The sequence below is a fragment of the Gopherus evgoodei genome, chromosome 1 (assembly GCF_007399415.2).
Source record: "Gopherus evgoodei ecotype Sinaloan lineage chromosome 1, rGopEvg1_v1.p, whole genome shotgun sequence".
In the NCBI taxonomy this organism is placed as follows: Eukaryota; Metazoa; Chordata; order Testudines; family Testudinidae; genus Gopherus; species Gopherus evgoodei.
The window spans coordinates 201,333,127-201,359,307 of NC_044322.1; the positions used below are offsets into that span (position 1 = coordinate 201,333,127).

Sequence of the window (26,181 nt, forward strand, 5' to 3'; positions counted from 1 at the left end):
GAAGACTGTACAGGGGCATCAAACAATGTGAGGCAAAAGAAGATCTAAAAACAGAGCAGCAAATGTGTTGTATCCTCTGCCCAAAGTCATGGTTTTGTGCAGAACACCTCCAAGCCCTCTTAATCTGATCATAAGACAACCTGAAAAACAGAGTTTGAATCAGGGGACTGGGAGTCAGGACCTCAAAAATCATGACTCTATCAACAACTTGATACATAACTTTAGGCAAGTCACTTAAAACCCAGTCCTGCTCCAATTTTCATCAGTGGTAAGGTGGTCCCTTAACCTCTTTATCTCTCTGCATCCAAGCATAAAATCCAATACCTACCTTACTGACTATTATGACTTACTGATTTTCATATTTGTAAATCACTTAAAGAGCTTCAGATTAAAGGCACTACAGAAAACTCATAACTGAAAGAAAGTGGCTATCAGACATATTTCTATAAACTTAGCAACAAGCTCAAACATACCCAATAAATGTACAAATAATTTATTTAAAAATCAAAAAACTCAGAGGTACAAACTAAGTATCAGAACCAATACATTCGTAAGTGTAAACAATCATAGAAAATATATGAATTGTACCAATTTAACCACTCAACATTATTCATAGAAAATAGTGAGAAGTATAAAGGCAAATCAAGGCCTAATTGTTGTTTTTTAAGACTCTAGTTTAGAGATAGACTATTACTGTGAAAGATTCAAACTTAACAAAACTGACTTCAGTGGAGTTACACTAAGGGTGAATTTAGCCCACTGTATTTATAATGTAATGAAGCCATAAAATGGTCTCCTATATCATTATTTACACCTATTAGTTCTGTAAGTTAAGATTTGGTATGGCACTTATTCATAGTTAAAGCACCACTCGTAAATACTATTAAATAGTTTATAAGAGTTAAGTGTCTTGGGTTTTACTTTTTGCTGAAGTGATGTGAACATTTAAGATAGCACAAGTCATGGCCACCAAGACAAACCATGGGACCAGAAAAAATATGTTGTGTGAAACACTTCCTAGAAAGTTACAGTAGGAAAATGGTCTATTATTAAAAGAAGGAGACTTTTGAAAGGCTTCACTATACTTTAAGTTTACTTAATTGAGTGGCACAAACTTCAAGAAAAAAAATAGAAAATAGAAATAAGTCTCCTTTCCACTGATCAAAAGCAAAGGAACTAATCAGCTATATACTGCATTTTCATTCAAGGCATCTCCATTTCAAATTAGATATACATTCAACTCAAATAAAATGAACCAAAATAGACTCAGAGGAATACATCTTCCATTTTTTGAGTTTGGCCAGTTCTCCAAACAATCTACCACAAGTGGAAATAAGTCTTGGAGTTCTATAGACATTATGTACAAAAAGGTCATAACAATGTCAATATACTTTTAAAATAATATAATCATGAACAATTTGCAAGCTCAATGGCATTCTACATTATTTATAAAAATGATTTTATTTACACACACACACACACACACACACACACACACACACACACACACACACACACACACACACACACACACACTGGCTGATAAGTACATTTTCTTATTAGGTGTAGCATGAATGTTAGAGGTCTCCTAGAAATAAATCTATAAAAGTTGTTACACTTGCACCATTTAATCTATCAAGGGCTTCCACAGCCATTTGTTCAGTGATACTTGTGTTTTAGAATGATCAAACCAAATCTGTAATTTTAACATTTTACCTGCACTGTGGGAAAAGCATTTCTATAAAGATGAGATTTGCTAGAGCACTCAGTGTAAGCAGAGGCGGCTTCAGGCACCAGCACGCCAAGTGCGTACTTGGGGCGGCAAGCCACAGAGAGCGCTCTGCCCGTCTCTGAGAGAGCGGCAGGCAGGCTGCCTTCGGCGGCATGCCTGTGGAGAGTCTGCTGGTCCCGCGGCTTCGGCGGACCTCCCATATGCTGCCGCCAAATTCACGGGACCAGGGACCTCCCGTAGGCAAGCTGCCGAAGGCAGCCTGCCTGCAATGCTTGGTGCGGCAAAATGCCTAGAGCCCCCCCTGAATGTAAGCCTAACTCTGCTTCCTTTGAAGTGAATGGGAGCAGTATTAGACCACTGCTTCATGCTTTTGAAAAGCTCTCCCTCTTAGAGCACTCATTCATTTTGTTTACCAAACAACATAAAGCGGGGAGGGAGGCAGGGAGGATGTAGAGGACGGATTAGTCACCACCAAAGTATCTAGAGCAACAGATTCTAAATTCCTTATATACTCACAACTCCCATTGACTTCAATGACTATTCTAGATACCTGAGGAATGCACTACAGGAATCATTACATAGGTTTCATACAAGAAAACCGAAATAGTGATCTGTCTGTCTTCTCTGATGGAGAATTTCCCCACCTTTTTCTTTCCAAGGATTAATAAATAAATCCATTGTTCTCTAAATAGATTTTTAATGGTCTGCATTTTAAGATTATCTTTCAATTCCATTTATCCAAATTCTACCCTGTGAACATTCACAGTCTATCACTTATTACATGAAGTGGAAATTAAAATAAACTGCCTTCTTCAATTATAAAAATGTAGAAATAGTGTAAGGAAACCAAAACAACATAGACCACAGCTAAGACTGGAGGTACACATAGCCCAGAACTGACCAAATTACTCTTTAAAATTTTATTCCAAGAAAAAGTAATTATTGAGCCATAAATTAAAGTATGACACCACTACAAAAAATGGCTTATCTGAGAATATGTGAGCTCAGATAAGCCTATTTTAGCATACATTATGTTTTTATTTCCTATTTTTCTACTTTATCTTTCGTTATCTCTTTTCCTTTCCATATTTATGATATTATTTAGCCTTTTATTTCATGCTGCTCAACACAATACTTTTTTGCTTATGTACAACTAATTACTTTTAATCCTGCAAAAGCTATTAATCCAAATCTCTCTCATATATATAAATATGTTTATATATGGTAAATTTAGGCAATTTGTTTTCTATACATGCAAGATATACCGCACAATAACAGAAGAGATATTTTGTGCTTCAAAGCTTTTGAAAAAGTAACAAGATACAGCTGAATATTATAAGTTGGTATATATTTTGCTATATCTTCACAAAACGAAAGATTTTTGGATGTTATATAGAGAGTTGGATGTACAGGTTACAAGTAAAAGTTGATACAGACATCAGGTAAAATAAAAGTCTTCATGCATTTGTGTTTGCAAGTCCCACTACTACAGGGAATACTATGAACTTCTATGGCTTCCATGGAAAATTAGTTTTACGGCGGTATTACCTTTTGGCACTTACACAACATATGTTGACTCTTCTTAGCTTAGTTCCTGGCAGCAAATGAGGCACTTTTATATAAAATAGCAAAATTAAAGTCTTCAATAATTGATACTGTTCTTATCCAAAGAAACTAAGAGAGCTCTAACTATTTTTCAACATATGATCTATTACACTGACATTCTGTCACTAGAGAGAGAACCTGTCACTTCCACCCAATCACCACTTAGGGATTCCTTTCAAGATTTGGCAACTGTTTCGTGTACCGCAGAGAAATCTTCTCACACTTAACGTACGCTCCAAGTCCCTTTAAAGAGAGACATGAGAGTTCCACACCAGCCTGATACAAAATCACCAACCCCCCTAAGGGCCCGATCCTGAAAGATGCAGAGCTCCCCAACAGCCATTGATTTCATTGAAAGTAAAGATCTCACACCTCCTTAGATCAACTAAATGCCAACCCAATTACACTACAGATGTGTTTTAACTAGCATGAGGTGGCAAGATGTATATTTAATATACTTCAACCTCAATTATCTAATTATTCTCATTATTCAAAATAGAGTCAAGTGCCCTAGCTTCTTAATTACAACAAGCATTCCTGGATTACTCAATACTTATATAACATCCCCTATGACTTTTGGAAAAATAAAAAGGTTGTACTATATATAAAGATAAGATTTATTCTTTCAAGGTGAACTTCACGCCTGTGCACAGGGCTGGTAAAAGGTCCATACACTACTTGAGTTCCACTTCAGCTCTATTTTGGGGCCTCAACTGGTTCACTGGCCTTCTGCCAGCTGTCTGCACAGGGGTGAATTCCATCCTCAGGACCAAATAGGGACCGGGAATCAAGGCTTTTAAAAAATAATGATCTCCAGAATTTAACAAGGTGACATGTTTGGAAAAATCACTTTACATTTAAAGAAGCAATAGCTGACCTTGTGAAAACTACCTTTGTTCACTTGATTAGCTGCATTGACCTCAGAGAAATTCACACAAATAATTCAAAAAGCATCGATCTCTCATGTTGCAAAATGCAATACTAGTGATCTGGAGGTTCTGCCTTACAGTGCATTTGAGGATTTTTTTTATTTTACTGATGACCGTTCCCGATTACACGGCACAAAATTTTCTATTGCTACTTTTGAGCCATACTGAAGATTATTTTATTTCCCTGAACGATGTATAACAGGATAAAGTGGGGTTTGCATTACGCATAACTGCCATTTATAATTTATCTGCTGTCACTGCTTCCCCAGAGTTTAAAAGGAAGGTGTAGCAAAACTAAATCAGCACATTCAGACACACATAGGTTTACAATTAATATTTAAAACCAATTAGTATCAAATGTTTAATGCTCCTTTACATGGGGAAAAAAACCCAAAAAACACAGGGGGCAGAAAACAGCTTCAACTCACGGAATTTCCTCCTAATATTTACACCGGAGATACCAGCAGATAACAGGGCCATCCTTGTGAAAGTTCAATACTTCTAATTAGGTCATCAGGCCTCCCATTTTAACCACATCAGTACGGCTCCCTTCAGCACTATGTTTTCATCTTGTTCCTACACACATTGCTGTGGTTCACTTGGCAGAGAGGGACACTGTATATGCTTATGTCACTAGGTCCTTTTGGAGCCCTTGCTCATGAAATACTGCCACTGACTCTAGCATGAGTCTTACCTGAGAAAGGACAGCATGACTGGGCCGTATGGGAGACAAGGGTCAAGACTTGTTTTAAAAATGCCTCCCTAAAGTTTGACTCTCTTAAGTCCATACTTAAGCTTCTAAATAAATGGCCTATTTTCAAAGGTGCAGAGAACTCAGAAGCTTCAATTGTCTTAAAAAAAGAAGACATAAAAGAATCTTGTTTTTCTGCTGATGCAGCTGTCTCTGGCCTACCGCCCCATCACTTGCAACTTGTCCTGTCAGTAACTTAGGATTCTAGTTTTAGAGCACTTACTTTTGAAAATCTTGACAGATACTCAAGTTTGGGTCCACAGAAACTCTATTAAGTGATTTCTGTTGTCCTTTTTCCTGTCAGTTTATACCGATACATGCACAGATAGTCTTCATTCTTCCTCTATTTCTATCTTTCCCCATGCTGTTTCCTTGTTTTTATTTAATTAATTTATTTATTTACAGAACATGAACTCAAACTCTGACTTTTAGGAAAAATAAAAACTTACTGAAACTTATCTACTTTAGCTGAATTGAGCCAACAGGAAAAAATTATAATCCTTTGAATTATATTGTATGAAAACCAGTTAAGATACACGAGTTATTAAGAAATAAAGTGCACAATGTCCACCACAGAGAACTTCGCTCATTTCAGTTTAGCATAGTTAGCATCAACATTCAGTTAGAAGATTTAGCAAGATGCTATTAAAAGTTAAGTCTTTCTGGTAACATGGGTCTAGGAATCCAGAACAGAATATACGAAAAGAATACAAATTCTGTATAAATGGCAAAAAAAAAGTTAAATGTATTCTCTAATTTTCCATGGAGCTAAGCCTATTACACAGCTATGCCAACATGCAGCCCCTGAAATGAAGCATCACATTCTGTTTGCTTCTCTTCCACTACTCCTGAATTCAATTTGTAACTTTCTGGTGTCTGATTAATTTCATTTTGTGCAGCTGAAGGTACGTCTTGAGAGACATTTATAGAAACAGCATCAGACAAAGAATACGGTTTTTCTGCTGATGCAGCTGTCTGTGGCCCACTTCTTTCTGTCCCATCACTGCAACTTGTCCTGTCATCAGCCTCTTCTAGCTGCTGAACTGACATTAAGTATTGTTGGAGAAGACTACTGTCCTGCTCACTATTTGAGCTCGCTTTACTCCATTCCTCATGGTCTGCCTGGATATCCTCTGTATCTGAAATACATTCTGAGACAGGATTGCCACACTGTTTGACTGTTTCTATAGAATTCCCAACCAGAGAGTTCTCACTTCCTTCTGTGAAACTCTTTTCAGAGCTATGAGAGTCATTAACGTGAGTTTGGTCAGTTATGGAGGAGTGAAAGCCAGAGTCTGGGAACTCAGGTAAAGTTTTCTCATGAAGAGCTTCAGTAGCTGAAACCAACCAGCTAGAACTACCAACAGGAGAGGTTTCTTGATTGAGCCCGGATGACGGGACAGATAGTTTGGATGGACACAAAGTACTTGATGCAGAAACACCACACTGCAAAGTGCTAAGGTTTTGGTTCACTGAAAGTTGCCACTGCTGAAGGGATCTAACCTGTAAACCATAGAAAAAAAATTCATGATTAAATAAGGGAAATAAAGGCACTTTGTTTCTTAGGAATGTTTTGTAAATTGGAAGGTCAATCTAATATTCAATGTAAGATACAAGGACTACATAAAAAGTAACTGCACTTCGCCTCAAAGAAGGGAAAGATTCATTTCCCACGGTTAAATAGAGGAGAGGAGGGAAGGGGAGGCGAAAAAAGGGAAAGGAAAAAGAAAAAAGAAACAAAACCAAACCATTGAGGAAAATTATAAGACAGGACAACACATTTTAAAAAGAATATAAATGTTTCATTATCTTGGTACTACAACTACAGAAGTACTCAACTCTTTCAAAGGGGTCCACCTATAAGATGTAGCATCAATCTTTTAGCTTTAGAATTTAGTTAAAGAACAATGTGTAGCCTTCAGAACTAGTATGGTTTCATAATCTTCTCAAGTCATTCAGAGAATACTGTGGCAATAGCCAGTTATTCTTTCACTAAACCCACTGTGGTTTTCAAACTGCTAGTGGCAGACAATATAGCCATTAACAGAACTTTCTGGTAAGTGATCCGCCATGCCAAGTCAGTTTTGCTTCCCATTTGCTCTCACTTGACTCATTTACCTTCTCCTGTATTTTCTCCTTACTTTTATTCCAAACTGATTTTATTTTTAGTTAATGAAACATTTAAGTTTCTAATTTTGCAGACGGTTCTGCATATTTTTTCTAGCGTGCTAATGTCAGACATTATGGCCAATTAGCAGATAACCTTCTAGTAATGCATCTAGAGTGCAAGGTCAGTTTTGCAGGAATGAGCAACACTTTGCATAGTTTAAAAGAATATGTATTTAGTGGCATGCTTTTTAATTAACCTGTAAATAGGAAAATAAGAAAGAGGCTTACCTGGTTCCAAAGGTATCTGAGAGCCTCCTCTTGTACAAGTTTTTGAATCTTTTCTTCTTCTCTTTCTTTTTTTAATCTACACACACACCCAAGATACTTCGTTTTAAATATTGAAATAAAGCAGTTGTTTTTCTGGTTGACAATACTAGTACATTTGTATAAAAGCATAATTTTATATTAGGCTATTCTTGAAAGATACTACAGAGCAAACATTTAAATATTGCGGTTTGACTTATCAGCATCTTTTAGCTGTTGAATAGACTTCAAATACTATTGGAGAAAACTACTAACCTGCTCACTGTTAAAGCTTTTCATACTCCATTCTCCATGGTCTACTGAACATCCTCTGTATCTGAAGGACATAGGGTCCTCATGCTGTTTTAACTGTTTACCTGTTTCTATAGAACTCCCCATCAGAGAGCTCTCATTTCCTTCTGTGGAACTCTTTTCACAGATACATCCATCACTTTGGTCAATCATGGAAAAAAGTGAGACCACTGTGGGTTTTTACATACATTTTTAAACTGCTAGTGACAGACAATACAGCTATTAGCCGACAACTTTCTAGTAAGGGATCCAACAGGCCAGGAAAGGTCAATTTTGCTTCCTGTCAGCTTTAAGATGTGGGTAATTACAAACAAACAACTGTGAAGTGTAGTTCTCTTCTGTAAAGTAATACTATGAAAGTGGCATTATGAGGTTCTATTTTATTGTGACTCATTGGTTATGTATAAAATTTGCTCACTTTAGCCAATGCTTTTCTAGTTCCATTACTCAAACTGAGCTCTAAGAGCCAAGCTGAGATGTTTCCCTTTTCATGCATCAACATCAGTAATAAAGGTTCTGCATGCGCCTGTTCAAACCCAACCATAAGTTAATGGATTACACATATGTAACCAAAGGCATCATCCAAAAGCAATAGGATTTCACAGGTATCACTGAGGGCTTAATTTGACTCACAGAACCTTTATTACTTGTGATGAGATGGAATGATCCTAGAGCCTCACTCAGATCCCAGGTTGAGTTTACAGGGCTGACTGAAAATAATCTTGTAAACTGAGCAACTTTGAGATGAAATCATAGACTCCTATGATGCCTTGTTACAGTCACTTTTCAGAGAAGACCATCATATTAAAAATGAAAAAAACAAATACCCTCAACACTGATTTACTGTGATCTCAGCAAGGATCCTGGAAAACCACCTTTCACATTCAGAACCATTCATGCTCTCGGTGAACTCTAAGAGAATATTTTATATTGCTTATATATTAGACTATATTGCCCTGAGAGTGTGAGGATGAAGAAGAGAGAAAATTGCCCTTTAACTAAACACGTGCAGATAGAGCTATGGTGAAGAGAGGGGAGTTGCATACATGCTGATAAGGGAGACAGAAGAGAAAGCTGACTCCTGCTGTGATCATAGTAGCTCTGTGTTAGCATACCAAGAGCTACTGTGCATAGAGTTACAGTCATACAACTAGTTCCATAAGCCAAGAGAAGCTTACACTCATTCTAAAATGCATTAGAACAAGTTATTTTTTCTGTTCTGATTACATTAATTCAGTTTTGCGAATAAGAACATAAAATAAGACTTTTGACTTACTTTCTTATTTCATCAGTTAAGAAAACAATATGCTCTTGCATTCTGCTTAGCCGAATTTCATAACGCACTTCCTTGGCTCTGGGATGGTAGTTTCTTGCGTGGAATCCCCTCCAGCAGGCCTGAAGCTTGGTGGCCGCTTTGTTCATTCTTTGAAGTTCAGCATCTTGATCAGCAGCAGCTGATGCATCAGTAGAATTTCTCTCTATAGTTTGGTCAATATAAAGATGTTTAATTAATGGTTCATCATCCATTAGTGGTGGCTTGAGGTGGCTGCATAGAACTTGGTCAACAGAAGATGCTAAACAGTCATTAATACTAGCAGCTGAGTTAGCAGTGACTGTTGTTGGACTAGGGGAAGGCAATATTCCATCCTCATTATCTTCCTCTTGAGTTTCCACAGTTTCTGCTGCTTTGATGGAACACTCCTTTGTAACCCAAGAAGTCTTTTCCTCCTTGTTATCATCCTCATCTTTATTGACCTCTTTCACAAATACAATCACTGTATTATCATCATCATCATCATCTTCTAGGTTCAAATTGATTCCATGTAGCCTTAATTCTGTGGTGGGAGATACTGGAGACAGTCCTGAAGCAACTGGCATAAAAGTAGATTCTGAGGACAGAAGGCTAGAGTTCAGTTTGTCCTCATCAGTCTGTATGTCCTCCAGGTACAGCTCCTTGCGACAGCTTCTTTCAGCTTGCACTGAAGCTGGAAAGACATTCTTAACTGCATAGGAATGGTCATCACTGGAGCCTGGCCCAACCCAAGAATTCCTTTGGATAACAGGTTCTAGATGAACAGAAAGCCAAATTTAGACTACACAGTATTTAAATATATAAGTTATTTATTTAAATCGACTGGTATTTATTTATTTAAATCAACCCAAATATTTACTGAGTAGTAATAGGATCTGAAGGGCTAACAATGGCAATCATATGATTATTTAGCATAGATATTGCAGTAGCACCCAGGGAACCCCACTATATACCAGGGTGCTGTATACTATACAAAAACAGTGAGAAATTGTCCCTCCCAAGAAGAAATGTCTAACTAGCCAGAAGAGTCAAAAAGTACTAGGCACATAACAGAATTAATTATTATTAGTTACTTATGATGATGAAAGTGGTATTAGAAAACAAAGTACACCAATACCTGTATTACTTAAGTTAAAAACAATCCAAACAAATACAATAAAAATCTGAAGGATCTGTTCCAGAGTAGGACTACATTGCTAATTTTCCCTTCACAAAGTTATTTGTGTGCAAACAGCTATTTTGTTCAATTCCACAGTGAACAGTAGCTCCCATCACCAACTCAGATTAGATCACAGTGGCAGATTTGGATCTTACCGCTTTCAAGAACTATCTGGGGCCCTTGGGTTGGACTGTTGTGTTCATACGTAGCAGGCACCACTTTGTTGGGAGTAGAGGATGTAGGTTGCGCTTCATTTTGGCTTTGGTACATCAACTGCTTCTGGTGGAGCCTAAACAGAAACAAAATCCAAGTAATTTTAAAAACTCTCTTTTAAAATAAGAATTAAACTAGTGGTGCAGAAGGGAACTGTCACTACCAGCGAAAAAAACAATTGGTTAAAACCATTCTAAAACAAGGGGCTAATTGTACAAATCCATACGCACACAAGAAGTTTCACTGAAGCCACTTTACTTACAACAGTTAGGGCTTCCAGGACCTGGTCCTAAATTGTCAAAATTAATTAGGTTATCCTTAAAACCCCTCAGCTGAATAGAATAGCACTTACTAAGTGCCATCGAAAGATCAAGCTAAAATGTTCTCACCTCTGCTTACTCAGTATTTTTTCCAGTTTGGCATCCTCTTCAGTCTGGAGACCAAATGTAGAGATAAGAGGACAAACAGTGGCTAGATACTGGACTAACTGTACATGCTGGCCAGGTCGATATGATCGTCCTTTACCTTGACTGTAAAGCCATTCTGCTTTCAAACTATGGGGAGAAAATGCACAGACATTGTCTTGGCATAAAATCATAGTTGTATACAAGTCATTTTCTTATTGCTAAGCTCTCTTTGTAACTTTTCTTTTACTGTGTGCCTTTGTTATATAAATGCAAAGCATGGTCCCCTGCACTAAGGCCAGAGAAACTGGGATCTTCAGAGGAACTGATGGATGAAGAATCCCTCACAAAAAGAGGCTGTGAAACAGAAGATCTATTCTGCAACTGAGATTCTAGCCCGTAGGCTGGCAATGGTCTTCACTCATCCATTCTCTATTCAATTTTTTTTAATGAATTTGCTTCACCTGCGTTCATACTCCTTTTTGTATTCTATAAACATACAAATGAATGAGTTTATTAGCAGAAACATTCACTGAAACAAACTTTATAAGCATATATTGCAGAATCTGCACAGAAAGTACACAGTGAATTTTAAATTGTGAGTATTCACACAGTAAACCTTATAGGAGTTATGCTCATCCGGTTAGGGAGCAGCAATATACTGAGTAGAAACATACCATGTCCAGAACAACCTGTATTTTGTGCACTATCTATTCACAATGAAATGAATCATGACAAGCAGAGACTCAGTATTTTTTCCTCTACACTGAAACATATAGTAGCAAACAGAGACAGAATGGGTAAGTGCAGTTGATCTGGAGATACATTTCCACTCACACAAAAATAAAATACTACTTCACTTTATTCAAACATATTAACCAATTTAAAAAGAGCAATTAAAAAAATTATTTTACCTCTCTTTCTGAGAAATCACATATCCATCCAGAACTTTAAGATTCAGACACCAGCTGACAATATATGGCCGATAGTCAAATCCAGGAATAGAAGGTGTGGCCATCACACAAGGGTTGTTCATAATTGACAACTGCTCCAACTCAGGAAAGGAAGCCAAGAAAGAAATCTGTAACAAAGAATGTCTTTGTTACAGAAGAGAACTACTCTATGTTTAGAAAATGTAATGTATTTCCATTGGTTAGCTATCTTGGGCGGAGTACCAGCATTATAGATGTGATAACTTTTGCTTGCAACACATACACTACTTCAAAAAAGAAAGAAGTATTAACAATACCGTAAACACCGCTGCCATCTAACCATCTACTTTCCTGTAACTCAGCAACCCCCATGGCCTTTGGAAAGAATCACCTCCTTTCAGTGCCTGGGTATGTATGGCGTGATTAGATATTTGTGTTATTCTGTATCAGCACAGGACAGAAGAGTGTCTTACCATTGTCAGGCTAATCAGTAGAAAAGATGGACTGTGACCATGGGATTCTAAGGAAAAGGATGGAGGAATGTACATCTGACCAAATTAATGGGTTCCTCCAACACGAAGGCTGCGCTGACAATTTGACAGGAGCAACTACTTATTTTAAAATTAAAAAATAAATAAATAAACAAACAACAACTATAGCCAGAATATTTGCCATCTGTTTCATGGTAAAAGAACAGAACAGAGATGGGCCCAAACCAAAACTACGAATACAAACTTAAGGAAAGTTTGGGTCCAGAGTGAGCACTTCAAACCTATCCTTTGAGAACAGAAATTGTTTGTTGGATTTCTCTCTGTCAAAGCCAGCAATTGATCAGATTTGTTCTCACTCTGCAGATACAGGAAGAAAAGCCAGAAGTATTTTATCAATTTGTAGGCAACATCTGGCCCTTGGACTCGATTTTGGGTATCTTTGAGCAATTAAACAAGGAAGGGGAAAAATGACAGCTGAAAGTTAAAACTTCCATCCCAACACATTTCTTTTTGGTTTTAAGGAAAACATCCAAACCAGAGGATCAGCTGGTTTGTGTAGTTGTTCACTGCATGACTCTTTACTACAGAAACAAATTAGTACAAATAAACCCCAGCAGACTAGCATATCTTGAGAAAGCAAAGCCGGTTTTACTTACATTTCTGATACTTTGCTCTCAAAAGAGCTATCTTTTTTACTGTAAGTAAAATTTTGAGGATAAATATTTCACATTTCTTACCTCATTTAAGTCTCTGATTTCATTTTCTGCCAAAGAGAGAATAATCAGACTCTGAGGAAGGCAAACAGGTGCCATACGAAGTGAGGCTATAATATTTCCATGCAGCAGCAGAGTCTATGAAACAAAAATATTGTAATGAAATGCATGCTTTTTTGGTCAAAACATGAATTTTGTGAACAGTGATAGCTGCAGAACACACACACAGTGAAATGACAATGTAAAGATTTGCCAGTGTTTGCAAACAGATTATTGGTTGTTATAGTCAGGGAAAATAGTAATACCTTGAAATAACCTCATATTTAAAAGCAAAATTTTCCTTTATAAAATGTATGGTTTTAAGGTTTCTAACTACCGATATTTTTAAAAGTAAATTTGGAAACATATCTTTTTCCTATGCAGATAGTTCAGTGCAAAAGAGGTAGCAGAAATTGCTTTGTCCTGATCCAGTACTTAGGAGGAGGAGGAGTTTATTCTGAGGGCAGGTCTCTACTATAGTGGGGAATCGACGCTCTGAGATCGATCCACTGATAGTCAATTTAGTGAGTCTAGTAAAGACCTGCCAAATTTACTGCAGATCACTCTCCAGTCGACCCCTGTACGCTACCCCCGACAAGAAGAGTAAGGTAAGTTGATGGGAGATTTTCTCCTGTCGACACCTCACGGTGTAGACCCCACAGTAACTCGACCTGAGGTACATTGACTCCAGCTACGTTATTTATGTAGCTGGAGTTGCATAGCATAGGTCGACTTACTGTGGTAGTGTAGACATAGCTTGAGAAGAAAACTGGGAGCCAGGAACTTAAGTTCTCATCACTACACTCATACCAATTCACTGTGTGGCCTGGGGCAAAATTACAGATTGATCACAAGTGAATCACAAATTCTCTGCCTCCATCTCCTCATCTTTAAAATGGGATAATAATTTTGTACATACCTCCGTAGTACAGCGATTATAGTGATTAATTAAAATGCTTTTAAAAGGGAATGGATAATGAAAAATGCTATCTGCTTAGAGTTACTATCATAACTGGTTTTTGCAAGAATATTCCAAAGACAGAAAGGTTAGGAAGCATTTACCTTTAGAGACAAAAGCTTGGAGAGATCTCCTATTTGAGGTATATTGTTGTCTGACAAATCAAGATGTTGAAGAGATGAGCAGCTATTGATCTGATCTATGGTCTACAACAAGAGAAATCATCATATAAGTTACTCTAAGACTTTCTTTTTCTGTTAAATAAAAGTTGATATCAACATTCTGCAATATTTTCTGAAGCTAATGAGACTGGACAAACTGTACCATTTCAAAACTATATTATTAATATAACTATATTAAAAACAAGATTATTAAGTTTAGTATATGACCTGCATTTCAAAAAATTACCCAAATCCCTTTATATTTTGGGATTCAGTTATTTATGTCAGTTTTCCTAGGAGATCCCTTACATAAATACTGACTTTCTCCACTTCAGAGACTGGAAAGACACAAATGATCCATTTTTGCTCCCATTAAATTCCCATTCACTTTAATGGGAACAGAATCAGAGTATGTAGTGATGTTTTTTCAGTATTTCCCAATTTACCCACTACATTCTGAACTACAGATTTCAGAAAACTTACAAAGAATAAATATTTCACCTTAAGGTTATTTCCTGCCAGGTTTAGCCATTCCAAGTGCACCAGATCCTTCAGCCCCTCCACATAACCAATACTGTTGTGAGGCAAGTTTAGTACCCGGAGCTGAGTCAGTTTTGCCACACCCATCATCCTTACAAGTCGATTGTTGGCTACTGAAAGCTGTAGGTTGAACATAAGAAATGTTTTATTTTTACTATCAAAATGTATGAACAACACAGCCTATCAGAGACCTTGCACTGATTTAACAGCTAAATATCCAACCCAACAAAAATCTAGATTTTCCATTTTCACACAAAGAATAACGTGGACAAGACCAACTGCAGATCCATACAAACTCTTTCTTCATCAAACTCTTAAAATCTCATATAACAAACTGGGATAAATTCTCATGGGCTATTACCTGCTGAAACCAAAGGAACTGAAACTTGGAATGAATTTAGAAACTGGTAATCAGTATTTTAAATCAGCTTTGCAAAGTCACCATGAAAATGTACTATTTCAGGATCAAAATCTACTTGCTCATCCTCACCATAGTGGAGGATAAAAAAAAATTTTACATAATTGTCAAAAAATAGTTTTTATCCCCAGAAAAAGAGTAAATGTAATTACGTTTTAAATATGGACCCCTTACAATAGCTACTTTCTACTCTAAGAATTTGTCAGCAAGGGTTAAGACCTAGGCAAATGTTAATCCTACAATCAAGAACTCACAGAAAACGTGAATCCATATTGGAGATGCACTTACTGCCCTTTAACCATGGTGAAGCTACCACGTACTGATACCAATATATGTTTTAATATGAAGCGTCATGAGAAGCTGACCCCATCATCTGCACATATTTTTGATATGTCAACACCAAGTAGTAAAACTGATAATGTCTTAGTTATAGTTACTCTGATACAATAGGACCTGTAGTTCAGCTGTGAAAAGGATTAACTACTCTGTTTTTCATCTATAATTTTAGCCTGAATTCAAATTTGCTTGTGTGAACTCACAGTGCATTTGTAGCTCCAAGCAGGTATAATAAATCTAAATACTAGTCCATCCCAAATGTAATGTATGGGCTTTAGGAATGATAAATTCCTACATAAATGGTCAAAGCACAAATTAAAATAATGTTGTCCTAAGCCAATATTGTGAGCACTGGGCTTGAAAGACTCCTTTCATATATTAGTTTAGATTCTCCTCTGGAAGATAATAATGGGACTCAAAAAGACTGTTATTCATGTCTGGCTGGAGATACTTCCAATGATAGTTAATGATGGACTTGGACTTGTTAGAGATATCCTGTGGAGACCAATGCGCTGATCCTACAAATACGTCTGCATGTGTTTAACTTTACTACCATGAATAGCCCTATTCATTTCAATAGACTCCTGGGACTAAAGTTAAGCATGGACATTAGTATTTGCACAATCAGGGCCTAAGTGACTCACAGAATCATAGAATATGGAACGGACCTCAGGAGGTCATCTAGTCCAACCCTCTGCTCAAAGCAGGACCAATCCCCAGACAGATTTTTGCTCCATATCCCTAAGTAGCCTCCTCAAGGATTGAACTCACAACCCTAGGTTTAGCAGGCCAATGCTCAAACTACTGAGCTATCCCTCCCTCAAGGCATTAGTATCAGAATGTAAAACCATTTAATTTTACAGTTAGCACTTTTGCTTCTTGTATTTTATCCTGTTTTACCTCTATTTTTTTCCTTCACCTCTCCTTGTGTTAATAATTTTTTATATCCTATTCCAGGGGTTATTTGCCAGTCAATTCATTTTAGCAGTTGTATATTTTGTAACTTGGAAGTTTACATATATTAGCACAGGACTCACTTATGACTGCGGTCTTACATTTTATGTTGCAAAGGCCTGGCTATTAGATGGATTGCCCTAAAAGTGATATTGGAATTTGTGATTGTTTATTTTCATGCCTTTATAACTACTGGTACGTATTTTTCTTTTTAAGCACCAATAAAACGTTTTTTGACAAAACAGAACAACGTAGATGAACAATAGGTCAAACTGAGAAGGGTCCTGTTTAAGAGCGTGCAAATGAAAGGAGGACAGCATGGTCTGGTGACAGGGCATAGCACTAACAGTCATGAGATAGGCATCTACATCTAGCTGTACCACTGTGTGTGACCTTTTGAGTCACTTAACCTCCTACCACCTCAGTTATACCCAATGTAAAATAAGGATAACGATGTACTCTCTTTGTAAACAGCTCTCAAATCTGAGGAAGAAAAGTGCTATATACATACTTATTTATTACACATGGAAAATCTATGTTAAAAGAACGTTATTATGGTTGAGGCAAGCACTCAAAAGTAAGGAAATACCAGAATTAAGATTACTTTTGACTTCATTAGGAACTGAGTTCACTCAATATCCGAGTACCAGGCACCAGCACACACACACACACACACACACACACACACACTTTTAAAGACAATTAAGTAAATTTTCTCTGAATTGTATAGGTAACCAGGGAAACAATTTGTGCTACTATCACCTGCAGACCTGCATGAGACTGCACTGAAAAAAAGTCTCTAATTTTTAGTTATCACTTCTTCCATTCAGAAATATAGGAAGTAGCGTAGTCAGTTTACCATGAAAAAGGAACATTTAGAACTCATGTAATTAATTGTTGTGATAGAAATATTTCAACAAGCAGAGTGTGGTTAAGTTATTTCATGACCAACTTGAATCATATAATACTGACCTGCATTAAGTTCCTGCATTTCTCCAGGTGTTCCAGTTTAATTATTTGGTTTTTATCCAGAATTAGAGTATGAATGTCAGCATCACAGGGTAATGTTGGATCCAACTTTTGCAACCCCTGGCCTGACCAATTAACTACCGAACCTTGGAGAAAGGGGGAAAAAAGAAGTATGAGCATGTGCACTGCCAATTGACAAGGAATATAAAGAGAGACATTCATGATGAGAGAGAAATAACTGAATTCTATCATTTGCATCTCTGAGGCTATGCAAATGAGTATTTCAGACTGAATAAATGAGGATAACCCAGTGATTAGGACACTACCTTGAGAGTTGGGAGTCCATATTCCACCACAGACTTTCCTGTGTGACTTTTGGCAAGTCACTTAGGTTCTATGCATCCCAGTTACCCTTCTAAAGCAGCAATAATTCTCTACCTCACAGGTATGAGAGGTAGGTAAAACATTCAAGATTGTGATAATAAAGTAATGGGTGCCATATAAGTAGCTCAGACTGACAGGTAGACATAACGGCTCTACAAACAATATTATAATGCTTCAGCCTTGAAAAATGGGTATTCTAAGGGAATGCAGCCCAATTTCAGTCCTTACCGGCTGATGTACTTGCTTACCTGATCCAGCCAGGGGATTGGATCTATGTAAAAGAGTGGAAAATCGAGCCTCTCCAACCCCGGTAGGCTGGCCCTTTTCAAGTCCTTCTTACCTCCCACACTGCAATTTGAGTAAGGGAATGGGATACCTGGATCCACCACACCCGAATCAAGCTAGCCCCTAGGCTGGGGCCAGAAGCAGATGACATCGGACTTCAAGGGAGCACTGCCAGCACTTCCCACCGCGACCCGGAAGAGCCAGAAGCAGACGATACCTGGAAAACTGAACCTCTCAAGGGACTAAAGCTTTTGTTCCGACGAACAAAATCCTGAGACTTTGTGACTATGGGTTCTCAGATGGTGCTGCGGTGGCTATTATTTCTGAGCCTGCCCCTTGTACAAGCTAACCCGCGCCCAGCGGCTAAACCTCTTCAGTGACTGGACACGTTGGGACACTTGTCTGACTGTTGGTTGTGTCACCAAACTCGTTCTGAGAAAGGAATAGGACTGTGGGCTGTACCTTTAAACCTTTCTGAAACTCTCTCCCTACAAGTGGTGTGGAAAGCCGAGTGGTGGTGGAAAGGAGAATACCAGTTTGATAAGTATGGGAAAACGTCTGAGGTTTGGCATCATAGTTGGGAGGCCCAAGGGGTCCCTCTCTTTGATATCCTTGGGTTTGGGTATAAGCTGGCCCTATGTTTTGAGGCTGTTGATGGGATCGGGAAGGAACTGGGTTACATTCCCTTAGAAGCCTGCGATCAAACCCTTAGGTTTGGTGTTAGAACCTTTTACCCCTTAAAAATTGGTGTAGACACCCAGAGACCTCCCTACCAGTTTCAAATAGCCTATATTCCGAAATTGACAGGCGAACATTATCAAGGGGAGTGGTTTCCTTCATTCTTTCCCTTGGGTCCCATAAATGATACCCATGCATATTATATGGACGTCTCCTCTGGCATTTTATCACCTCACTCATCCCTTGTAAAAATTTCTGAATGCCAGGGTGCACTAGTAAGCTTTACATCACACTTGTTTGCTGTTACATACTGTGGGGGTATCTTAAACAACACCCATGCCATGGGACATTTGAATGCATCTCATTGGTGGTGCCGGGGCTGGGTATTTGGCAACTCCAAACATCAAGATGTTACGGTAGATTGACGCCACCGAGTAGCAAGAAGCTCCCTCACCCTTTATTTACAGAGCCCTGGTCTGTATTTTATTCATGGCCATAATGCTTATAAAGCTCTCTTGCCGGGTTGGCATGGCCAGTGTGGTGTGGCCAGAGTACTACCAGATGTTCAAGTAAACACTACACTGGACTCATGCCAAATTCTCAACCTGGGGACTTATTCTCACAAGCTCTTCACACCCTTGAAAGGGGCTCAGGTTAAACATACCGAAACCCCCCTAGTTATCAGGCAAATGGGATTTCATTCCTTTATTTGTGGACTTATTCCTGGACTGAGGGTAGCAGAGCTGGAAAGGGCAGTGGTAAACATTTCTGCAGAATTTGAAAAAGCAGCTAATGCCTCTTTGGATGCTTTCCAAAAGTTAGAGCGAGAAATCGATGACATAGCAGAAGTAACACTGCAAAATAGGCGCGTGCTAGATGCCATGAATGCTGACGTGGGAGGGCCTGTGCTCGCACTGGGGAAAGATGCTGTTTTTATATTAATAGCTCTGGTTTAATTGAGGAGGATTTGCAGGCCATCAAGGATGCAGCTGTTGTTTTCCACACTGTATCTCTTGATCATACCCTTAATATTGAGGACCTCCTCTCAGACCTTGGGTCATGGTTTACTGGCCTTTTCCGAAAAATTGTCAAATCGATTATTTTCTTTCTATGTGTTGTTTGGATAATCTTGCAATGTGCAAAACGTTTGTGTAGTGCTGTTACTAAGGGCTCTACTGTCCCTAGGAGAACACAATATCTCTCCCTCCAGCTTGATCGCAAATTGCATATCGGGCCTGACAATTTGGATTATCAGGCCCGAAGGGCGGGACTGTGACAGTCAGCAGCAACCCCCGAACAGCTAATAACCTTATAATAGCTGGCAATCATTAAGGGAAATTGGACACCTCACGGACACAGTAGCCTGAACTTTAGAACTGTCTTTCCTTATCGGTCTTGAGGCAGTTGAAGCTGGTCCTAAGCCAATTTTTGCTGAGCAGATTGCAGAAGTGCAGGGTTTGCTAACCACCAGTCAAATGCTAACACGACCGAAGCCTGTGTGTGAGTGTGTATAAAAGATTCTTGGTTTTTCTATGGACTAGAGTCTTTGAACCAAGGTACAGAACTCTCCTTTCTTCTGCAGAATAAAGCAACTTTTCCTTGTCTCTGTCTGGCTGTCACTGGCTCTCAGCTAGGCGACCCGACATTCCGATAACAAGCTGATCCTTCTGCACCCCTTTCAGGAGCAGAGTTGAGTTGAGAGCGCAAAGCCCTCTGGGATTTTTAGTCCACTCCCTGATTTAACAGCCAAGTTGTGCTGAGGGAAAAAACTACATATCCCATGATGCACAACGTGACCAACCTACTAAACGCAGGGAGAAAAAGACACGAAATGAACCCCTGAGCCCCACTACCACGATTGCCTAGGATCCCGGTAACCCACCCGGCCAGTCCCCAGTGCCCCCGATACCTTCTCTGGCTCCCAGAGCCAACGTAGCCGCCTCATTCCTTGCTGCCGCCATACTTCCCGCTTGCTAACGACACCAGGCAACCGGGCGCCGCGCGCGCTGATTGGCTCCTTTAAGCCGCGGGAAAAAAATAATTTCTGGGTATTTTAGCTACGAACCCCCTGGACCAGAGGCCCCGCATCGCCCCCAACGGCCATTTTTAAACGATTTTTTTTTTTGGGGGGGGGGAAGTCCCTCTCGGACGGAAACCGGGTCGCTTCCTCCCGTGATGCACTGCGCGGCACGCGTTTCCCAGCGTGCTCTGCGCCGGGTATAGAAGGCAGTTTCCCGTGATCCTCTCGTTCCCTCACCCTCTGGACTCGTCGGAGCTGCCGGCGCCATCATGAAGTAAGTGCCGCCGACCGGCGGGGGCATCCGGCCCCATCCTCCAGGCCGAGCCCCCCGCGGGGCCGGGCTCCCGCGCGGCGCTAACCCGCTCTGCTTTCTCTCCCCCCTCCCCGCGCAGGGTCGAGCTGTGCAGCTTCAGCGGCTACAAGATCTACCCGGGTCACGGCCGCCGCTACGCCCGCACGGACGGCAAGGTGAGGGGCCGGGCTCGGAGCGGGGCCCCCGGGCTTGGGGGCGGGGTCGTGGCACCGGCAGAGCCGGGCTGTCAGGGCTCGAACCCCGCCTGGTTGTTGAATGGAAGCGACGGGTGGCCCCGGCTCCCCTGTCGGGTGAGGCTGCGCGCTGGGGCCTTGCACCCCGGCCGCCCTGGCGAGGGGTCTGGCGGGCTGCGGGAGCCTGAGGTTCCGAGGGCAAAGGGGAGTTCACGCGTGGTTGGGAAAGCGGTGGCTTTAAGCATCAGGTCTGAAATCATTAGGCCCTGTAGACAGTTTTGAATCTCAGGTACGTTAATTCACCCCTTTGTGCAGCCAAAGCCAATACGCTGAGTGGAATGGAGTTCGCTGTGTCTCGGTCACTAAGATTAAAGTTCAGACAGATGCTCCTTCTTTGGAGACAGCTCTTTTGTTCCCTTGTAACCAGTAAGATTTGACTCACCTGGAGTACTGCAGTACTGTAGTGAACCTCATAGCAGACATTGGCCTAAACAGTAGATATTTTTTATCTTGGCATTCTCTCTCCCAGGTGGGGATGGCTTTTTTAAAAGCATAGCTTGTACTACACAACTAGTACCATATTGGCTTGTCTACTGTTGAAAGCATAGCTTGACATGTGACCATTATGAGAGGAGGGATTTTAGTGAAATTTTAATGTTAGGCACTCATTGTGTGGTCAGGGATCAGTATTCAAGTATTAATCATTAGTTTTATCAAAGAACTGCCTGCTTCCAGTTCCTGTGTACTGGAAAATTGTTTGTACTTAGTGGAGTAGTTGGGCATTTACACAGTATAACTACTGACTAAGTCTTGACATTTGTGTTTAATGTTCGCTTTCATTGGTTACCCAGATGGTTAGATGGAAAGCAGGGTTATAAGTTGGAGTTTGAGTTTCTTTACTTTCAAATATCGTATAGCATTTTCTTGTTGTTTTTGCCATGAGAAGACTAGCATGCAGATTATCAAACACAAATCTAGAAATTAGTCTTAATTTTCACTAGGATGCTACGGTCCATAGAAGAATATCTTTCTGTACTGTACCAGACCATTTTTCTTATTAACAATGTTTATTTTAGTTTATTTTAATCTCAAAAGATGCTTTAAATATGATGTAGTGGTACATGTATTTGAATTTTTCTTTAGAAGAGGCTGTACTTTAAATAAATTTAAAAAAAAAAGTTGAAGGCTTAATGCATCTGAGGTGGAAAGGATACTTAACAGAAGATATAATTGTAGTTGTTGGTATTTTACTAGCAACAAAGTTGCCTTAAAAATACATGTTCTACTTCCCAGGTTTTCCAGTTCTTGAATGCAAAATGCGAATCTGCATTTCTTTCCAAGAGAAACCCCCGTCAGATCAACTGGACTGTTCTGTACAGGCGCAAACACAAGAAAGGGCAGTCTGTAAGTATACTTCATGTGTTGTGACTAGCATTGCTTTAAACTTTAAAGTGAAGAATGGTTTCTTGTCAATCTAGCTGCCACTGGCAAGCAGGTAAGTGAAGGTTTCTCTGGACATCGTAGGGAGCCTAAACCATTGAGTTCTGTAGAATGTAAACCTTCCTGTTTGTAAAGACGCTTTTCAAGCCCTCATGACTGTGAAGACATTCTGTCTCACACACAAACACTATCTCCATGTAGTTCCAATGCTTAAACTCATGGCTTTGCTAATGACAAGCACATTGAAATGAAGACTGGTTAATCTGACACCATGGCTGCAGTCTTGGGGAAATAGTATTAGGTTGGTTCACATTTGAAAGGTGGCTATTTGTTGAGCACAAACTACTAATGTATGTTTCACTAGTACCTTGAGGCCTCAGTCAGGGCCATGCTGGGCTAGGGAATGACTAACAGTTCATGACTTAAAAATTGATCTGTAAACAGTGGGGTGCTGGTTAACATAATCAACATACCACCTATGGATTGTTTTGGTTTTCTAAAAGTGGAGTTTTATAAATGCACTGCTTGTGGTACGCTAAACGAGTTTTAAAATGTTACCTTTGCAAACAGCTGGTGTCAAAAATGCTCCCATCTGTCTGTAAATTTTACTGTGAAGTTGAAATCTTTGAAGATACAAATGTATATTAGTCAGGGCTACAGTGTGGCATTTTTTCTGTTTGTATTTCCAGTGGCCTTATTTATGTTCCAGATACATGAGCTTTTAAAGATCTTAATCATATAATGGAAAGTGTTTCTGTAAAATCCTTGTAAGTCAGGAGGGTGTCTAGCATTTGGTTTGATTTGGCTCAGAGAACTATGGCTGGAGTATATCTACAACAGTGGTTCTCGAACTTTTGTACTGGTGACCCCTTTCACTTAGCAAGCCTATGAGTGTGACCACCCCCCCCTTATAAATTAAAACCACTTTTTTTATATATATTTTAACACTCTTTTATAAATGCTGGAGGTGAAGTGGGGTTTAGGGTGGAGGCTGGCAGCTCACCCCCCCCCCCCCCCAAGTAATAACCTTGTGATCCCCTGAGGGGTCATGACCCCCAGTTTGAGAATCCCTGGTTATCAACCTCTTTCTTTCTGAGGCTCCTCTCCCTTCCCCCACCCCCCAGCTTTAAAAAAAAAAAAAAGTCCATGGTCTATCTGCCCCAACTATTTTTCTGCATATAAAGGCCAGGGCCAGCAAGCAGGGCAATTGCCTGAGGCCCCAGTTAACCTGTAACAAGACACACTTTTTATTTCAGTTTTTTTCACTGAATGTCAGGCAAGGAGGAAGAACAAAACTGTTATTTTATGGTTTTGTACAGCTGCTCTTCACTGTGATACCTGAGCATCTGCCACTTAAAATAGGCTGGCAGCATTGAAGTCCCTTGTGGAGTCCGAGCAGCCTCTCTGATTCTTCTTCCTTTTGCGGTTATAGAAAGTTGTTCTGAAATATAGGATTTTGGAAAGAAGTCTGGAGGAGCAGTGTAGCCGATACTCTGGTTACGCAGGGAAAGCTTGTCAAAGAGGAAGGTTTTGTAGTGCTTCTTAAAGATTCATCTTATGTTTGGAAGTTCATTCCATGACCATTAGAATGAATAAGCTGGATATGGCTAATTGGCATTCTGTTTCTAGTCAGCTATAAGGAATTTCTGATTAAAAAGCTTAAATTCTAGCTAGCTATTTTCTATACATTGTAATGGTCTGTGAATTCAGTGACTGTTATACTGTTGGATTCATTTGTCTGCACATAAAGTGGAGATAGTTGTTACCATTAGTCATTATTTGCCAAGACAGAGTAATTTCCTGTTTTAAGTATCTGAGGTACCACAATAATTCTGTATACTACTGTTTGGTAGCTGGCGATTTAAATTTGGACTTCACAGCAACCACTTTGCTAATTTCCCCTTTGGGTTTTTTGTTTTTGTTTAATTTTTTGTAGCACTAATCTGTTTTAAACCTCTCCCATTTTAGGAAGAAATACAAAAGAAGCGCACGCGCCGTGCAGTCAAGTTCCAGAGGGCTATCACTGGTGCATCTTTGGCTGAAATAATGGCCAAGAGAAATCAGAAGCCTGAAGTGCGAAAGGCCCAGCGGGAACAAGCCATTAGGTGAGAATCTCTAGTCAGTTTTAGCAATCTCCTTAGTATTTCCAAAATTATGGATTATGATTTCCTTTACAAATCCCTAAGCTGTGGAAGAGCTCTGTGCTTTGCATGCTGCAGTCTGTTGAAAACAAACGTAGAGAGATTATCTACTAACTGATTGGGACTATAAAATACTAAATCACACAAAATTTGTTAATATTGCTGAGCTTTTAAAAATTTACCATTATCCCAATACTTGGGTATGATGTCAGGGTATCTTAATGAGACTTGCCATTTTACTAATGTTTAATTAGAATTTGTGTGGAAATATAGAGAGACGAGGTGGGTGAGGAAATAATTTCTGAAATACTGAGGAAATACAATTCAGGACATGGGAACTGTAGTTTGTCATGATACTCAAGCGTCTTGTTCTATAACTAATCTAAGGACCTTGGTGAACCTTTTGGGACGATTCATGTGGCTGAAGACAGAAGAGCCAACATATCTTAATTTCAAGTTTTTAAGTCTCCTGGGGACTTTTAAATTATTTTACCTATTTTAATAGAATTTGCTTCACTTTTAAAAGGGAGTGATCCTGGTTGAGTGGGAGAAATAAGTAGCTGTTAATTTGTTCATTATAGTTCTTGCTATAAATTAACAGGGCTGCCAAAGAAGCCAAGAAGGCTAAGCAGGCAACCAAGAAGTCTACACCCTCTACAACAAAGGTAACATTCATTCGGCAATGAATAGGTGCTGTCTAATTGCATCCTGAAATACGGTCATATATGGTAGTTTCCTATATATTGGGATTTCCTTTGGCAGAATTCTGAGCTTCAGCATTCTGTGATATCGAAAACCACATTGCCTTGGCTTTGTGTTAAAGCTCAACACAGATTATTCAGGGTAAACAATATCTGAAAGAATAATCTTATGCTTAAAATACCGCTATGTTATCAGGATTGCATCAGTTGTGAACTGCCTGTGAGAGAAGACTTTGGTTAGATAATTATTTCAATAGCTCCAAAAGTGACTGTGTATTAATGTATGCCTATATTGGGAAGGAATTGCATCTACTTTGTTCTCCACGTAATTAGCAGCATGAATACTTGAGCTTAAATTGTGACAATGCCATGCTGAAGTGAGTAATGGTAATGCAGCATATATATAGTGTTGACAATGCAGTGCCAGTCAGTTCTTTGGTGTCTTATCTCTATTAGACTTAACATAAATATCCTAATTAAATGATTTGGCAGAGCTTTTCAAAGCCAAAAATGGAAAAATTTGTTTGGAGAACTAAATTTCATCCCCCTCAATCATGTTTAATGTCTCTTTACAGGCTCCCACAAAGGCTGCACCTAAACAAAAGATTATGAAGCCAGTGAAAGTTTCTGCTCCTCGTGTTGGTGGAAAGCGCTAACTTGTCAAACAGTAGTTGGTTGCATTAAATAAACATCTGACTGACTTTCA

The 26,181-nt window shown here is 39.3% G+C and overlaps 2 protein-coding genes across 3 annotated transcripts; one reads left to right on the forward strand and one right to left on the reverse strand.

Annotated features, from left to right (window-relative positions):
• Positions 1–1,962: 1,962 nt before the first annotated feature.
• CEP97 (centrosomal protein 97) lies at positions 1,963–20,787 on the reverse strand. 2 transcript variants are annotated; one of them, XM_030582444.1, is made up of 11 exons: positions 20,597–20,787; positions 17,344–17,486; positions 14,625–14,783; positions 14,067–14,168; positions 12,990–13,103; positions 11,744–11,910; positions 10,815–10,979; positions 10,368–10,501; positions 9,018–9,807; positions 7,415–7,490; positions 1,963–6,520 (listed from the first exon to the last, which is right to left on the reverse strand). In XM_030582444.1, the coding sequence occupies exons 1-11, from the start codon at positions 20,646–20,648 to the stop codon at positions 5,795–5,797; spliced, it is 2,628 nt and encodes an 875-aa protein (XP_030438304.1). In that variant the 5' UTR covers positions 20,649–20,787; the 3' UTR covers positions 1,963–5,794. The 2 variants fall into 2 exon arrangements, with proteins under 2 accessions (XP_030438304.1, XP_030438295.1); XM_030582435.1 differs by having other exon boundaries at positions 20,570–20,787.
• Positions 20,788–20,894: 107 nt separating this feature from the next.
• On the forward strand, positions 20,895–26,181 carry RPL24 (ribosomal protein L24). Its single transcript, XM_030582493.1, has 6 exons — positions 20,895–20,981; positions 21,100–21,175; positions 22,487–22,597; positions 24,602–24,738; positions 25,376–25,439; positions 26,051–26,181. The coding sequence occupies exons 1-6, from the start codon at positions 20,977–20,979 to the stop codon at positions 26,129–26,131; spliced, it is 474 nt and encodes a 157-aa protein (XP_030438353.1). The 5' UTR covers positions 20,895–20,976; the 3' UTR covers positions 26,132–26,181.

Coding starts and splice junctions, on each gene's coding strand:
- CEP97 (XM_030582435.1), bottom strand. CDS start 20,648: ATGGCGGCAGCAAGGAATGAGGCGGCTACGTTGGCTCTGGGAGCCAGA. Junction 13,104..14,066: donor CCAAGCTTTTGTCTCTAAAG/GTAAATGCTTCC, acceptor TTTGTTTCATAG/ACTCTGCTGCTGCATGGAAA. Junction 7,491..9,017: donor TTAACTGATGAAATAAGAAA/GTAAGTCAAAAG, acceptor GTGTGTGTGTAG/ATTAAAAAAAGAAAGAGAAG.
- RPL24 (XM_030582493.1), top strand. Junction 24,739..25,375: donor CAGCGGGAACAAGCCATTAG/GTGAGAATCTCT, acceptor ATAAATTAACAG/GGCTGCCAAAGAAGCCAAGA. Junction 25,440..26,050: donor CTACACCCTCTACAACAAAG/GTAACATTCATT, acceptor GTCTCTTTACAG/GCTCCCACAAAGGCTGCACC.